The sequence below is a fragment of the Xyrauchen texanus genome, chromosome 48 (assembly GCF_025860055.1).
Source record: "Xyrauchen texanus isolate HMW12.3.18 chromosome 48, RBS_HiC_50CHRs, whole genome shotgun sequence".
NCBI classification, from domain to species: domain Eukaryota; kingdom Metazoa; phylum Chordata; class Actinopteri; order Cypriniformes; family Catostomidae; genus Xyrauchen; species Xyrauchen texanus.
In genome coordinates, this window is record NC_068323.1 from 5,552,251 (window position 1) to 5,570,135 (window position 17,885).

Here is a 17,885-nt window from a genome sequence, read left to right on the forward strand (position 1 = left end):
GGAAAGCCAAATCCAGAGCAGAGCAAAGGTATTGCCTATGATTCGGTCATGGCACTGGTGAATGAAAAGTTGTTGGGCACTGGCTACAAACTGTTTGTGAACAGCTCCCACATCAGTCCCATACTCTTCAGGGACCTCCTTAGTAAGAAGATCTGGGCTTGTGGCACTGTTCGAACAAACAGAATAGGCCACTCAAAAAACCAGCTCCTTGCGGCAACAAGCGTTGGTTTCGGGACGACAACCTCCTGTTTGTGGAGTGGACGGACAAGAATGATGTGCTGATGTGCTCCACCTTTCATAAAGCCTACAATGGTGACACAGCGAAAAGGAGGGTGAAGGGAAAAGATGGTGTTTGGACCACTGAGGACTTCCCAGTTCCAGCTGCAGTGCTGGACTACAATAAGTTAGTAACATTTGTTAATTTCTGAACTTTGCATGTACCTTTTGAAATAACAAGTTTTGTAATCAAGTGTATGTTTTAATTGCAGAAACATGGGGGAGTGGATCTGTCTGATAAATTTATTGGAAATTACACAGTTCTGCATAAAGCGAGGAAGTGGTATCAATCCTTTTTTACCATTTTGTGGACATCAGCTGTTGTAAATGCCTTCATTTTGCACCGGCACATGGCCAAAGTGAAGAATCTGAAGCCTCTGACCCAGAAGAAGTTTCGGGAGGCACTTGTCTCGGAGCTTACAGGAACAAGTATTTCTCATACCTCTGCACAAGATCCTAAGCAATCTCTTCCTCAGGAATTACACTTGCCCAAGTACATCTGTGGGGACAGCACTATCGGAAGGAGGACATGCAAGATGTGCCATTATAAAACTCCATTGGTATGTGCAACATGTAATGTGGGTTTGTGCTTTGTTCCCAAGCGTGAATGTTTTAAGAAATGGCATGAATCAGGGTGTGGTATCAAGGATATGTCTAAGATAGACAGTTGATGGATACAGTAGAAAAACTTGGGTGACCGTGACCCCTGGTGTTGATGCATGCTCTAAGATTACATTAGTTTATGATCTGTGGGTAAAAAAAATTACAAAAGAAATACGTTTTTATTTTGAATAAATTTACAGGAGGTGTATGTGTAAAATAATTTGGTTTCCAGCTGTCCTTTCAAAATATCTTTGGAGGTACATGCAGGCTTAAACTTAAACTTGTTGTAGTATCATTAAGAAATGGGCACAAGTTCTCAAGCATTCAGAAGTGACCAGTTTTGGAGAATAAATGGCTAAAGCAGCGACGCTAAAAGCTGCACTTTCCATTTGGGTGGGTAGACCAAGAGAAATGATGTACTGCAGTAGATCGTCAAACTGTTCTATTAAATTTAATTTTCAAATTTTAATGTTTAGCTTCCTGTTTTCAGGAGCTTATTTAGGACATTTAGCTACTAAAGGTTGTCAACTTTAAGAATACTAGAAGATTAATCACCAATATTTGTGTTTGAGTACATGTTGACATATTTTATTTTACACAAGTTACATATGGAACATTAGGTGGACTTGTCGATCGAGAACAAATATTTACTATTAATGGGGATTCGGGAGTTTACCCTAGATATTTTTGAAAATGAATGGGAACAGAATGGACATTATTACCATAGAATGGACCAATTTTGGTCAAATTGTTTCACAGCACAATTTGCTGGCGTGCCTTTGGACAGATGAAATGGTGGAAATGGGTATTGTCGCTATGGTTTACTATCAATAAAATTACTTTTTTCATCTCTGATCGTGTCACTGCATTGCTACTTTTTTTCCAAAGAGTTGAGGTGTAGCAGTATTAAAGGTTTCTCCACTTTATCTACTTTTTATATTATTATTTTTATTTTGACTAGATAAGCATCTCAAGGAAATCTGCTGAATGTATTATTGACTTCCGAGAGGAAACTTCTTATAGACGTATTGCAGATGAGCAAATAACCTAAAAAATGGTCTTCCAGGTGTAAACAACACATCAGATATATGACTAGATGATGCATGTGTGCTTTAGGGAGGTGCATGTTTTCTCACCATCTCTGGTGCTCTTCATATTAGCGATCCCAAAGAAGATGAAGAGAATGACAAGAAGAAGGGAACGCCTGAATATGACTGCCTGTTTAAGATCAAGCAGCTGTACCAGCACATTCGAGAGGCCCGCTTGTCCTATTTTCATCCCTTTCAGAACATCTCCATTGATGAAAGAATGGTGGCATCAAAGGCTAGAAATGGACTCAACTATTATTATTTGAGAGCGAGAACCACTAATCACGAACACAAGGAGGTTACCTCATGCCTCCTCATACCCTCCTAAGCAACCGGGCCAATTAGGATGCTTAGGAGACCTGACTGGAGTCACTCAGCATGCCATGTATTCTTGTGAAGACTTCCAATTACGCCTCTATATTAAAGGGATAGTTTGCAGAAGTGAAAATTCTCTCATTATTTACTCATCATGATATCCCAGGTGTATTTGACTTTCTTTTCTCACCAGAACACATATGACATCAAATAGAAAAATATCTCGGCTCAGCAGGTCCTTATAATGCAAGTGAATGGAGATTTCTCTTTGAAGCTCCAAAAATCACAGACAGTCAGCATAAACATCATCCATACGACTCCAGCGGTTAAATCCATACGACCCTACCAACCCCCTCCCCCAGCGTTTGTGCCAGATTTCCTCCACCCCCAAATCATGAATTCTATGATATTATACTTTTCATTCCAGAGCCCTGGCTTCAAAATTGAATATTTGTATATTTCCCACCAGGTGGTGCCATTTTTCTCATGTTTAGCCTATGGAGCAAATACAGGATTTCAGCCTATTTTCTGTTTGCTGTATTATAGAGACCTGCTGGACAATTAAATAAATGATGCAGATAAAGTTGTGTGGGTGTTGGTATGGATGTCAGAGATGTGTTTATTGAGAAATGTGTTTTGTATGTGTGTAAAAACAACAGTGGCATTATATAAACATCCTGAAAATGATTGAATATTTGGTAGTTATGATCAGGACTTATGTTGGTTAAAACCCAGCAAACATGCCCCTTTGGGGCCCGTGTGAGCCCACTGTGGGCAGAAAATGTACCGAACCACTGTGGAACAGTGGAACCACTGCCCTAGAGCATCGATAATCTTAAAACAAAGTTTGAACTGTCCTGTGTTGTTGACACAGGGGGTTTCCCCACAGAGAACCCTCATGGGTGCCCAAAGGGCAAATCCACTGTGGGCCCTGCATGGGCTAACCCACAGGGGGCTAGTGTGGGTTTTCTGTGGGGAAGCCCAACTGTGCCCACAGAAAGCCCACATAGGGCCCCCAAAAGGCAAAACTGCGGTGTTAGTGTGGGTTTGCCCTGCCCACACTGTCCCTCAGTAAACCCTCACTTGCCCGCACGGGCATGTTTGCTGAGAAAATTAACTCATTACAAGTGGAAAAAAATATGAATATATAATATTATAATAGCATTTTTTTGACATGGACATTTCTGTCCTCTAAAGACTAACTTTTTTTAAATTGATGCACAATGTTTAAATGATTCATTATCCAGAAAAGGGAAGCATGAAACAGGACTACAAACTGCAGTCAAATAAACTGTTGAGCACGTGCTCTTAGTATGCACACACGGCATAAGAAAATCACAAGAGCTTGCACAGATGTTCGGCACTCCACACTCCTGTTAAGTTGGTGGCAGTATTGCACCATGAGCTAGTTTGCCCACCGCCAAGAAGAAGAAAGAAGGGGATTTGTGCATTCCTCAAACAAGTATCGCGCGCGGTTTGTTTGCTGCAGTGATTGGCTCGTTATCTGCGACCCTGTGCAGCACTGTATTTTGCAATGGGTCCACGTAAAAAGAAGATAACTAACAAGGATGAGGACAGCTCTGAGGATTTCGTAATCATTGTCAATGAAGAGACCGACGAGACGACAGATGTTGTAAACAGTATCAACAATGAAGAGAGCGACGAGACGACAGATTTGAATGAATCATCTGAGGAGGAGAGCGACGCCTCCAGCGGAGAGGAGATTTTTATCGATGGTCTTGATTACTTCCTCGATCGGTGAGTTTTCTCACATTTTTTGGCTCTAAAAATGTGAAATCACTTTATTTTTTATGTAAATAATGCATTTCATGGAAAAATCCAAAAAGTTGGGAAAATCCAACTTGTTTACAGTATAGCAGTCAAATATGGAGACAATATATGCCAAAATCAGAAATTAAACAATGAATGGTTTTCAAAGGTGATAAAAATGAGGAATCTTTAGAAAATAAATCTAAATGAAAACCAGGCAGGGTTACCCCGAATGACCTGATCAAAATATGCAATTTCATAAAATGTCAAAATATTGATATTTATGATCTGACAAAGTGATGGCAAATATCACACCTCTTTAGGATCTAAAGCGGTCTTATTTAATTTGTCAACAAAATGGCTACCTACATGTTGGTTACATGTTTGGGAAAAGTTTTTCAAACTTTTCAACAACTATTTTTAAAAAGAATTTCAGCTTTTAATTGATATTTTATCCAAAGCAACTTACAGTATGAGGAAGGATACAACATCAGCGATTTATCTTAAGATGACAATAACATGAAAAGTGCTGCAATACAAAGTTTCAGTTGTATAAGAAAAATACTCATTTTTTTTCCACTATCCTTGGACTAGGGGTGCACCGATCGATTGGCCAGTTTAGGATCTAAATCGGTCGATCTTCGTTTTAAGTCTGTGATTGGCGATCGTGCCTAGAAATAGGGCCTATCTTTTTTGCAGCACGCAGGGAATCACACATACACTGCTACTCTAATGAGTGAGGGCTTGCTCGGCCCTTGATCACTCCACACGCCCTGGATTCGAACTTGCGACTCCAGGTGTGGTAGTCAGTGTCTTTACTTGCTGAGCGATGCAAGGCCCCTGAATTGTTGGCAATTCTAAGTATTCACAATTTAAACTTTCAGACATGCTGTTATTCATGTTGTTTTTAAAAATTGTGTAAGGATTACACGTGTATGAATATTAAAGGTGCTTTATGTAAGATTGACAACAAGCGTTTGAAATGGGTACTGCAGTCCAAATTCAAAATATTGGAGAGTCGTCTGCCCCATCACAGACTCAAAGCTCATGCGGGTTGCCAGAATGTTGACAATTGCAAATTAGCTAACTCTGCATTCGTTATAAAGCATTTCTGGGCTTTAAGGGGGTCTCCATCTTCCAAAGGCATCTCCAATATTTATCCTTGTTGTACTTCGCCTCTGGTCATGGTAGTTTTTAGATGGATGGCGAGGCTTTTTAGGTCGGGTGGAATCCGTTATCTCTGATCCAGTTCGTTTGCTGGCTTCCATGGTTGCAGCGTGCAGTGTTGTTTGCCTTCAAACTTGCTCAAATCTGGCAACCCGGTGGTGTCGAGATACTATTGGTGAGTGGGCAGTAGGCGGGATCACACAGGCCAAAACATAAACAGAAATTCAGACCCGGAATGGAAACTTCAAAGTAGAATATACTGGCTGTAGCATTGCTATCGGAGAAGCCAGTATTTCAACTTGGCATGTTTCCTAATTCTCTAATGACATATTATGGTAATTTTATGATTTAGTACAGTAAAATAATACATATTGCACCTTTTAAGTTGACCATTTTCTCTTTATGAGAGTCTTTATGGTAGTACATTAAGACAACACCAAAGACAAATCGTGGAGATGAATGATTCCTCATTGGAGCAGTTTTAGAGCTTGTAATGGATCTACTGTATTTTTATTATTTTTGAGCGTACTGTATCTCTGCTGTGTGTGACGCTCTCACGGGTTCTACTGCTTACCAGTATGTCACAGTGACCTTTTGATATTGACAACTATCAGTTATTATCATAACTGTTGATAATTCACAAATTAATGTAATTTTGGTGACTTTATAAAAGGTTCGAATGGGCACTTAAAAAAAAAAAAAAAAACAGTTTTGGCCGATCTTGCCGTTAGATCGATATCGGCTTCAAATTTCCTGATCAGTGCTCCACTACCTTGGACTGTTACACCACATGTCATTTCTGATGTAAAAACTAAGTAAACATGTGATTTAGGAATTGTTAGCGTCTGTTCATCATTAAAGCCATTTGCTTTATGTATCTTGCAGTAATCTTTCAAATGATGATTCCTCTTCTGATGAGGACTGCAGTCCAAAGGCCAACCCACAAAAGAGGAAGAGATCTGATCCGTCTTCCATATCACCGTCTCAAGCAGAATCTTTGAAATCTTCTTTACCTGCCCCTGCAAAAAGTGGCAAAGGGAAGGACAAGAGAAGCAGCATTACACAGCCCCTTCCATTTTCAAAAAGCATCTCCGATGGCAAGTGGCACGGAGTGGATGAGCCTGATATTGAACCACCTAAACCGATGTTTACACCTCGCTCGAACACCTGGCCCACAGTTGATCTCCACCACATCATACAGTCCTCTGCAGTTGTTTGAATTCTTCTTTTCAACATCAGTGATGCAGACAATTGTAAGAAACTCAAATGCCTATGGGGCCAAGTGTCAGGGTGGAAAGAAGCCATGGCAGAACTTTTCTATAAAAGATTTCAGATCATACTTGGCTCTGGTGATTTACATGGGACTGTTGAAATGTTCCTCATCGACAGACTACTGGAAGAAGTCGGAGATCTACAGTCAGCCGTTTCCTGCTCAAATTATGTCTGGTAGAAAATTTCTCACTATCTCTGGTGCTTTTCATATTAGCGATCCCAACGAAGATGAAGAGAATGACAAGAAAAAGGGAACGCCTGAATATGACTGCCTGTTTCAGATCAAGCAGCTGTACCAGCACATTCGAGAGGCCTGCAAGGCCTATTTTCATCCCTTTCAGAACATCTCCATTGATGAAAGAATGGTGGCATCAAAAGCTAAAAATACACTCCAATATTTTATGAAAAATGAACCTAAACGATGGGGCTACAAACTATTTGTACTGGCAGATTCCCTCTGCGGCTACACTTGGGACTTCTTAGTTTACTGAGGAAAGCCAAATCCAGAGCAGAGCAAAGGTATTGCCTATGATTCGGTCATGGCACTGGTGAATGAAAAGTTGTTGGGCACTGGCTACAAACTGTTTGTGAACAGCTCCCACATCAGTCCCATACTCTTCAGGGACCTCCTTAGTAAGAAGATCTGGGCTTGTGGCACTGTTCGAACAAACAGAATAGGCCACTCAAAAAACCAGCTCCTTGCGGCAACAAGCGTTGGTTTCGGGACGACAACCTCCTGTTTGTGGAGTGGACGGACAAGAATGATGTGCTGATGTGCTCCACCTTTCATAAAGCCTACAATGGTGACACAGCGAAAAGGAGGGTGAAGGGAAAAGATGGTGTTTGGACCACTGAGGACTTCCCAGTTCCAGCTGCAGTGCTGGACTACAATAAGTTAGTAACATTTGTTAATTTCTGAACTTTGCATGTACCTTTTGAAATAACAAGTTTTGTAATCAAGTGTATGTTTTAATTGCAGAAACATGGGGAGTGGATCTGTCTGATAAATTTATTGGAAATTACACAGTTCTGCATAAAACGAGGAAGTGGTATCAATCCTTTTTTACCATTTTGTGGACATCGCTGTTGTAAATGCCTTCATTTTGCACCGGCACATGGCCAAAGTGAAGAATCTGAAGCCTCTGACCCAGAAGAAGTTTCGGGAGGCACTTGTCTCGGAGCTTACAGGAACAAGTATTTCTCATACCTCTGCACAAGATCCTAAGCAATCTCTTCCTCAGGAATTACACTTGCCCAAGTACATCTGTGGGGACAGCACTATCGGAAGGAGGACATGCAAGATGTGCCATTATAAAACTCCATTGGTATGTGCAACATGTAATGTGGGTTTGTGCTTTGTTCCCAAGCGTGAATGTTTTAAGAAATGGCATGAATCAGGGTGTGGTATCAAGGATATGTCTAAGATAGACAGTTGATGGATACAGTAGAAAAACTTGGGTGACCGTGACCCCTGGTGTTGATGCATGCTCTAAGATTACATTAGTTTATGATCTGTGGGTAAAAAAAAATTACAAAAGAAATACGTTTTTATTTTGAATAAATTTACAGGAGGTGTATGTGTAAAATAATTTGGTTTCCAGCTGTCCTTTCAAAATATCTTTGGAGGTACATGCAGGCTTAAACTTAAACTTGTTGTAGTATCATTAAGAAATGGGCACAAGTTCTCAAGCATTCAGAAGTGACCAGTTTTGGAGAATAAATGGCTAAAGCAGCGACGCTAAAAGCTGCACTTTCCATTTGGGTGGGTAGACCAAGAGAAATGATGTACTGCAGTAGATCGTCAAACTGTTCTATTAAATTTAATTTTCAAATTTTAATGTTTAGCTTCCTGTTTTCAGGAGCTTATTTAGGACATTTAGCTACTAAAGGTTGTCAACTTTAAGAATACTAGAAGATTAATCACCAATATTTGTGTTTGAGTACATGTTGACATATTTTATTTTACACAAGTTACATATGGAACATTAGGTGGACTTGTCGTCGAGAACAAATATTTACTATTAATGGGGATTCGGGGATTTACCCTAGATATTTTTGAAAATGAATGGGAACAGAATGGACATTATTACCATAGAATGGACCAATTTTGGTCAAATTGTTTCACAGCACAATTTGCTGGCGTGCCTTTGGACAGATGAAATGGTGGAAATGGGTATTGTCGCTATGGTTTACTATCAATAAAATTACTTTTTTCATCTCTGATCGTGTCACTGCATTGCTACTTTTTTTCCAAAGAGTTGAGGTGTAGCAGTATTAAAGGTTTCTCCACTTTATCTACTTTTTTATATTATTATTTTTATTTTGACTAGATAAGCATCTCAAGGAAATCTGCTGAATGTATTATTGACTTCGAGAGGAAACTTCTTATAGACGTATTGCAGATGAGCAAATAACCTAAAAAATGGTCTTCCAGGTGTAAACAACACATCAGATATATGACTAGATGATGCATGTGTGCTTTAGGGAGGTGCACGTTTTTCTCACCATCTCTGGTGCTCTTCATATTAGCGATCCCAAAGAAGATGAAGAGAATGACAAGAAGAAGGGAACGCCTGAATATGACTGCCTGTTTAAGATCAAGCCGCTGTACCAGCACATTCGAGAGGCCCGCTTGTCCTATTTTCATCCCTTTCAGAACATCTCCATTGATGAAAGAATGGTGGCATCAAAGGCTAGAAATGGACTCAACTATTATTATTTGAGAGCTGAGAACCACTAATCACTGAACACAAGGAGGTTACCTCATGCCTCCTCATACCCTCCTAAGCAACCGGGCCAATTAGGATGCTTAGGAGACCTGACTGGAGTCACTCAGCATGCCATGTATTCTTGTGAAGACTTCCAATTCGCCTCTATATTAAAGGGATAGTTTGCAGAAGTGAAAATTCTCTCATTATTTACTCATCATGATATCCCAGGTGTATTTGACTTTCTTTTCTCACCAGAACACATATGACATCAAATAGAAAAATATCTCGGCTCAGCAGGTCCTTATAATGCAAGTGAATGGAGATTTCTCTTTGAAGCTCCAAAAATCACAGACAGTCAGCATAAACATCATCCATACGACTCCAGCGGTTAAATCCATACGACCCTACCAACCCCCTCCCCCAACGTTTGTGCCAGATTTCCTCCACCCCCAAATCATGAATTCTATGATATTATACTTTTCATTCCAGAGCCCTGGCTTCAAAATTGAATATTTGTATATTTCCCACCAGGTGGCGCCATTTTTCTCATGTTTAGCCTATGGAGCAAATACAGGATTTCAGCCTATTTTCTGTTTGCTGTATTATAGAGACCTGCTGGACAATTAAATAAATGATGCAGATAAAGTTGTGTGGGTGTTGGTATGGATGTCAGAGATGTGTTTATTGAGAAATGTGTTTTGTATGTGTGTAAAAACAACAGTGGCATTATATAAACATCCTGAAAATGATTGAATATTTGGTAGTTATGATCAGGACTTATGTTGGTTAAAACCCAGCAAACATGCCCCTTTGGGGCCCGTGTGGGCCCACTGTGGGCAGAAAATGTACCGAACCACTGTGGAACAGTGGAACCACTGCCCTAGAGCATCGATAATCTTAAAACAAAGTTTGAACTGTCCTGTGTTGTTGACACAGGGGTTTCCCCACAGAGAACCCTCATGGGTGCCCAAAGGGCAAATCCACTGTGGGCCCTGCATGGGCTAACCCACAGGGGGCTAGTGTGGGTTTTCTGTGGGGAAGCCCAACTGTGCCCACAGAAAGCCCACATAGGGCCCCCAAAGGCAAAACTGCGGTGTTAGTGTGGGTTTGCCCTGCCCACACTGTCCCACAGTAAACCCTCACTTGCCCGCACGGGCATGTTTGCTGAGAAAATTAACTCATTACAAGTGGAAAAAATATGAATATATAATATTATAATAGCATTTTTTGACATGGACATTTCTGTCCTCTAAAGACTAACTTTTTTTAAATTGATGCACAATGTTTAAATGATTCATTATCCAGAAAAGGGAAGCATGAAACAGGACTACAAACTGCAGTCAAATAAACTGTTGAGCACGTGCTCTTAGTATGCACACACGGCATAAGAAAATCACAAGAGCTTGCACAGATGTTCGGCACTCCACACTCCTGTTAAGTTGGTGGCAGTATTGCAGTATTGCACCATGAGCTAGTTTGCCCACCGCCAAGAAGAAGAAAGAAGGGGGATTTGTGCATTCCTCAAACAAGTATCGCGCGCGGTTTGTTTGCTGCAGTGATTGGCTCGTTATCTGCGACCCTGTGCAGCACTGTATTTTGCAATGGGTCCACGTAAAAAGAAGATAACTAACAAGGATGAGGACAGCTCTGAGGATTTCGTAATCATTGTCAATGAAGAGACCGACGAGACGACAGATGTTGTAAACAGTATCAACAATGAAGAGAGCGACGAGACGACAGATGTTGTAAACAGTATCAACAATGAAGAGAGCGACGAGACGACAGATTTGAATGAATCATCTGAGGAGGAGAGCGACGCCTCCAGCGGAGAGGAGATTTTTATCGATGGTCTTGATTACTTCCTCGATCGGTGAGTTTTCTCACATTTTTTTGGCTCTAAAAATGTGAAATCACTTTATTTTTTATGTAAATAATGCATTTCATGGAAAAATCCAAAAAAGTTGGGAAAATCCAACTTGTTTACAGTATAGCAGTCAAATATGGAGGACAATATATCAAAATCAGAAATTAAACAATGAATGGTTTTCAAAGGTGATAAAAATGAGGAATCTTTAGAAAATAAATCTAAATGAAAACCAGGCAGGGTTACCCTGAATGACCTGATCAAAATATGCAATTTCATAAAATGTCAAAATATTGATATTTATGATCTGACAAAGTGATGGCAAATATCACACCTCTTTAGGATCTAAAGCGGTCTTATTTAATTTGTCAACAAAATGGCTACCTACATGTTGGTTACATGTTTGGGAAAAGTTTTCAAACTTTTCAACAACTATTTTTAAAAAGAATTTCAGCTTTTAATTGATATTTTATCCAAAGCAACTTACAGTATGAGGAAGGATACAACATCAGCGATTTATCTTAAGATGACAATAACATGAAAAGTGCTGCAATACAAAGTTTCAGTTGTATAAGAAAAATACTCATTTTTTTTCCACTATCCTTGGACTAGGGGTGCACCGATCGATTGGCCAGTTTAGGATCTAAATCGGTCGATCTTCGTTTTAAGTCTGTGATTGGCGATCGTGCCTAGAAATAGGGCCTATCTTTTTTGCAGCACGCAGGGAATCACACATACACTGCTACTCTAATGAGTGAGGGCTTGCTCGGCCCTTGATCACTCCACACGCCCTGGATTCGAACTTGCGACTCCAGGTGTGGTAGTCAGTGTCTTTACTTGCTGAGCGATGCAGAGCCCCTGAATTGTTGGCAATTCTAAGTATTCACAATTTAAACTTTCAGACATGCTGTTATTCATGTTGTTTTTAAAAATTGTGTAAGGATTACACGTGTATGAATATTAAAGGTGCTTTATGTAAGATTGACAACAAGCGTTTGAAATGGGTACTGCAGTCCAAATTCAAAATATTGGAGAGTCGTCTGCCCCATCACAGACTCAAAGCTCATGCGGGTTGCCAGAATGTTGACAATTGCAAATTAGCTAACTCTGCATTCGTTATAAAGCATTTCTGGGCTTTAAGGGGTCTCCATCTTCCAAAGGCATCTCCAATATTTATCCTTGTTGTACTTAGCCTCTGGTCATGGTAGTTTTTAGATGGATGGCGAGGCTTTTTAGGTCAGGTGGAATCCGTTATCTCTGATCCAGTTCGTTTGCTGGCTTCCATGGTTGCAGCGTGCAGTGTTGTTTGCCTTCAAACTTGCTCAAATCTGGCAACCCGGTGGTGTCGAGATACTATTGGTGAGTGGGCAGTAGGCGGGATCACACAGGCCAAAACATAAACAGAAATTCAGACCGGAATGGAAACTTCAAAGTAGAATATACTGGCTGTAGCATTGCTATCGGAGAAGCCAGTATTTCAACTTGGCATGTTTCCTAATTCTCTAATGACATATTATGGTAATTTTATGATTTAGTACAGTAAAATAATACATATTGCACCTTTTAAGTTGACCATTTTCTCTTTATGAGAGTCTTTATGGTAGTACATTAAGACAACACCAAAGACAAATCGTGGAGATGAATGATTCCTCATTGGAGCAGTTTTAGAGCTTGTAATGGATCTACTGTATTTTTATTATTTTTGAGCGTACTGTATCTCTGCTGTGTGTGACGCTCTCACGGGTTCTACTGCTTACCAGTATGTCACAGTGACCTTTTGATATTGACAACTATCAGTTATTATCATAACTGTTGATAATTCACAAATTAATGTAATTTTGGTGACTTTATAAAAGGTTCGAATGGGCACTTAAAAAAAAAAAAAAAAAAACAGTTTTGGCCGATCTTGCCGTTAGATCGATATCGACTTCAAATTTCCTGATCAGTGCTCCACTACCTTGGACTGTTACACCACATGTCATTTCTGATGTAAAAACTAAGTAAACATGTGATTTAGGAATTGTTAGCGTCTGTTCATCATTAAAGCCATTTGCTTTATGTATCTTGCAGTAATCTTTCAAATGATGATTCCTCTTCTGATGAGGACTGCAGTCCAAAGGCCAACCCACAAAAGAGGAAGAGATCTGATCCGTCTTCCATATCACCGTCTCAAGCAGAATCTTTGAAATCTTCTTTACCTGCCCCTGCAAAAAGTGGCAAAGGGAAGGACAAGAGAAGCAGCATTACACAGCCCCTTCCATTTTCAAAAAGCATCTCCGATGGCAAGTGGCACGGAGTGGATGAGCCTGATATTGAACCACCTAAACCGATGTTTACACCTCGCCGAACACCTGGCCCACAGTTGATCTCCACCACATCATACAGTCCTCTGCAGTTGTTTGAATTCTTCTTTTCAACATCAGTGATGCAGACAATTGTAAGAAACTCAAATGCCTATGGGGCCAAGTGTCAGGGTGGAAAGAAGCCATGGCAGAACTTTTCTATAAAAGATTTCAGATCATACTTGGCTCTGGTGATTTACATGGGACTGTTGAAATGTTCCTCATCGACAGACTACTGGAAGAAGTCGGAGATCTACAGTCTGCCGTTTCCTGCTCAAATTATGACTGGTAAAAAATTTCTCACTATCTCTCGTGCTTTTCATATTAGCGATCCCAACGAAGATGAAGAGAATGACAAGAAAAAGGGAACGCCTGAATATGACTGCCTGTTTAAGATCAAGCCGCTGTACCAGCACATTCGAGAGGCCTGCAAGGCCTATTTTCATCCCTTTCAGAAAATGTCCATTGATGAAAGAATGGTGGCATCAAAAGCTAAAAATACACTCCAATATTTTATGAAAAATGAACCTAAACGATTGGGCTACAAACTATTTGTACTGGCAGATTCCCTCTGCGGCTACACTTGGGACTTCTTCGCTTACTGAGGAAAGCCAAATCCAGAGCAGAGCAAAGGTATTGCCTATGATTCGGTCATGGCACTGGTGAATGAAAAGTTGTTGGGCACTGGCTACAAACTGTTTGTGAACAGCTCCCACATCAGTCCCATACTCTTCAGAGACCTCCTTAGTAAGAAGATCTGGGCTTGTGGCACTGTTCGAACAAACAGAATAGGCCACTCAAAAAAACCAGCTCCTCGCGGCAACAAACGTTGGTTTCGGGACGACAGCCTCCTGTTTGTGGAGTGGACGGACAAGAATGATGTGCTGATGTGCTCCACCTTTCATAAAGCCTACAATGGTGACACAGCGAAAAGGAGGGTGAAGGGAAAAGATGGTGTTTGGACAACTGAGGACTTCCCAGTTCCAGCTGCAGTGCTGGACTACAATAAGTTAGTAACATTTGTTAATTTCTGAACTTTGCATGTACCTTTTGAAATAACAAGTTTTGTAATCAAGTGTATGTTTTAATTGCAGAAACATGGGGGGAGTGGATCTGTCTGATAAACTTATTGAAAATTACACAGTTCTGCATAAAACGACGAAGTGGTATCAATCCTTTTTTTACCATTTTGTGGACATCGCTGTTGTAAATTCCTTCATTTTGCACAGGCACATGGCCAAAGTGAAGAATCTGAATCCTCTGACCCAGAAAAAGTTTCGGGAGGCACTTGTCTCAGAGCTTACAGGAACAAGTATTTCTCATACCTCTGCACAAGATCCTAAGCAATCTCTTCCTCAGGAATTACACTTGCCCAAGTACATCTGTGGGGACAGCACTATCGGAAGGAGGAGATGCAAGATGTGCCATTATAAAACTCCATTGGTATGTGCAACATGTAATGTGGGTTTGTGCTTTGTTCCCAAGCGTGAATGTTTTAAGAAATGGCATGAATCAGGGTGTGGTATCAAGGATATGTCTAAGATAGACAGTTGATGGATACAGTAGAAAAACTTGGGTGACAGTGACCCCTGGTGTTGATGCATTAGTTTATGATCTGTGGGTAAAAAAATTACAAAAGAAATATGTTTTATTTTGTGATTTCTTACCTGAATGATAATTACAAAATGTACAGGAGGTGTATGTGTAAAATAGTTTGGTTTCCAGCTGTCCTTTCAAAATATCTTTGGAGGTACATGCAGGCTTAAACTTAAACTTGTTGTAGTATCATTAAGAAATGGGCACAAGTTCTCAAGCATTCAGAAGTGACCAGTTTTGGAGAATAAATGGCTAAAGCAGCGACGCTAAAAGCTGCACTTTCCATTTGGGTGGGTGGACCAAGAGAAATGATGTACTGCAGTAGATCGTCAAACTATTCTATTCAATTTAATTTTCAAATTTTAATGTTTAGCTTCCTGTTTTCAGGAGCTTATTTAGGACATTTAGCTACTAAAGGTTGTCAACTTTAAGAATACTAGAAGATTAATCACCAATATTTGTGTTTGAGTACATTCTGACATTTTTATTTTACACAAGTTACATATGGAACATTAGGAGGACTTGTCGATCGAGAACAAATATTTACTATTAATGGGGATTCGGGGGATTTACCCTAGAACAGAATGGACATTATTACCATAGAATGGACCAATTTTGGTCAAATGCTTTCACAGCACAATTTGCTGGCGTGCCTTTGGACAGATGAAATGGTGGAAATGGGTATTGTTGCTATGGTTTACTATCAATAAAATTACTTTTTTCATCTCTGATCGTGTCACTGCATTGCTACTTTTTTTCCAAAGAGTTGAGGTGTAGCAGTATTAAAGGTTTCTCCACTTGATCTACTTTAAAAAAAAAATGTTTTTAAAAAAAGCATCTCAAGGAAATCTGCTGAATGTATTATTGACATCCGAGAGGAAACTTCTTATAGACTTATTGCAGATGAGCAAATAACCTAAAAAAATGGTCTTCCAGGTGTAAACAACACCTCAGATATATGACTTGATGATGTACGTGTGCTTTAGGGAGGTGCATGTTTTTCTCACCATCGCTGGTGATCTTCATATTAGCGATCCCAAAGAAGATAAAGAGAATGACAAGAAGAAGGGAACGCCTGAATATGACTGCCTGTTTAAGATCAAGCCGCTGTACCAGCAAATTCGAGAGGCCTGCTTGTCCTATTTTCATCCCTTTCAGAACATCTCCATTGATGAAAGAATGGTGGCATCAAAGGCTAGAAATGGACTCAAATATGATTATTTGTGGGCCCACGTGGCTTTAGTGTGGGTTTGCCCTGCTCACAATGTCCCACAGTAAACCCACACTTGCATGTTTGCTGGGAAAATTAACTAATTGCAAGTGGAAAATAATATTAATATATAATATTATAATAGCATTTTTTTGACATGGACATTTCTGTCCTCTAAAGACTAACTTTTTTTTTTTAATTGATGCACAATGTTTAAATGATTCATTATCCAGAATAGGGAAGGATGAAACAGGACTACAAACTGCAGTCAAATAAACTGTTGAGCACGTGCTCTTAGCATGCACACACGGCATAAGAAAAACACAAGAGCTTGCACAGATATTCGGCACTCCACACTCCTGTTAAGTTGGGGGCAGTATTGCACCATGAGCTAGTTTGCCCACCGCCAAGAAGAAGAAAGAAGGGGGTGTTGTGCATTCCTCAAACAAGTATCGCGCGCGCGGTTTGTTTGCTGCAGTGATTGGCTCGTTATCTGCGACCCTGTGCAGCACTGTATTTTGCAATGGGTCCACGTAAAAAGAAGATAACTAACAAGGATGAGGACAGCTCTGAGGATTTTGTAATCATTGTCAAGGAAGAGAGCGACGAGACGACAGATGTTGTAAACAGTATCAACAGGGAAGAGAGCGACGAGACGACAGATGTTGTAAACAGTATCAACAATGAAGAGAGCGACGAGACGACAGATTTGAATGAATCATCTGAGGAGGAGAGCGACGCCTCCAGCGGAGAGGAGATGTTTATCGATGGTCTTGATTACTTCCTCGATCGGTGAGTTTTCTCACATTTTATTGGCTCTAAAAATGTGAAATCACTTTATTTTTTTATTTAAATAATGCATTTCATGGAAAAATCCAAAAAAGTTTGGAAAATCCAACTTGCTTACAGTATAGCAGTCAAATATGGAGGAAAATATATGCCAAAATCAGAAATTAAACCATGTTCATTGACAGGTTTTCAGAGGTGATTAAAATGAGGAATCTTTAGAAAATAAATCTAAATGAAAACCAACCCGAATGACCTGATCAAAATATGCAATTTCATAAAATGTCAAAATATTGATATTTATGATCTGACAAAGTGATGGCAAATATCACACCTCTTTAGGATCTAAAGCGGTCTTATTTAATTTGTCAACATTTGGCTACCTACATGTTGGTTACATGTTTGGGAAAAGTTTTTCAAACTTTTCAACAACTATTTTTAAAAAGAATTTCTTCTTTTAATTGATATTTTATCCAAAGCAACTTACAGTGTGAGGAAGGATACAACATCAGCGATTTATCTTAAGATGACAATAACATGAAAAGTGCTGCAATACAAAGTTTCAGTTGTATAAGAAAAATACTCATTTTTTTTTTTCACTATCCTTGGACTAGGGGTGCACCGATCGATTGGCCAATTTAGGATTTAAATCGGTCGATCTTCGTTTTAAGTCTGTGATTGGCAATAGGCACCATCTTTTTTGCAGCACGCAGGGAATCACACATACACTGCTACTCTAATGAGTGAGGGCTTGCTCGGCCCTTGATCACTCCACACGCCCTGGATTCGAACTTGCGACTCCAGGTGTGGTAGTCAGTGTCTTTACTTGCTGAGCGATGCAGGCGCCCCTGAATTGTTGGCAATTCTAAGTATTCACGAATTTAA

At 40.0% G+C, this 17,885-nt stretch overlaps 2 protein-coding genes across 5 annotated transcripts in view; both read left to right on the plus strand.

Moving 5' to 3' along the window:
- wu:fc11c11 (piggyBac transposable element-derived protein 4) overlaps nt 1–17,885 on the plus strand; it is a 33,092-nt gene that overhangs the window by 10,229 nt on the left and 4,978 nt on the right. Inside the window, exon 1 of one of the 4 annotated variants that reach the window (XM_052121809.1) lies at nt 10,708–11,072. The exons of 2 other annotated variants lie outside the window; for them this stretch is intronic. In XM_052121809.1, coding sequence (XP_051977769.1) covers nt 10,804–11,072 — 269 coding nt within the window. In that variant the 5' untranslated portion in view covers nt 10,708–10,803. Of the gene's footprint in view, nt 1–10,707; nt 11,073–16,673; nt 17,007–17,885 lie in introns of those variants that run through there. One more of the 4 variants, XM_052121808.1, reaches the window with a different exon arrangement.
- Nucleotides 14,041–15,418, plus strand: LOC127639675 (piggyBac transposable element-derived protein 4-like). The gene is made up of 2 exons (XM_052121812.1): nt 14,041–14,417; nt 14,503–15,418. The coding sequence occupies exons 1-2, from the start codon at nt 14,062–14,064 to the stop codon at nt 14,960–14,962; spliced, it is 816 nt and encodes a 271-aa protein (XP_051977772.1). The 5' UTR covers nt 14,041–14,061; the 3' UTR covers nt 14,963–15,418.

Bases quoted from the DNA above. Each gene is read 5' to 3' on its own strand.
- LOC127639675 (XM_052121812.1), top strand. From the start codon at position 14,062: ATGGCACTGGTGAATGAAAAGTTGTTGGGCACTGGCTACAAACTGTTT. The intron at 14,418-14,502 runs GTTAGTAACATT...TTTTAATTGCAG, and splicing joins GCAGTGCTGGACTACAATAA to AAACATGGGGGGAGTGGATC.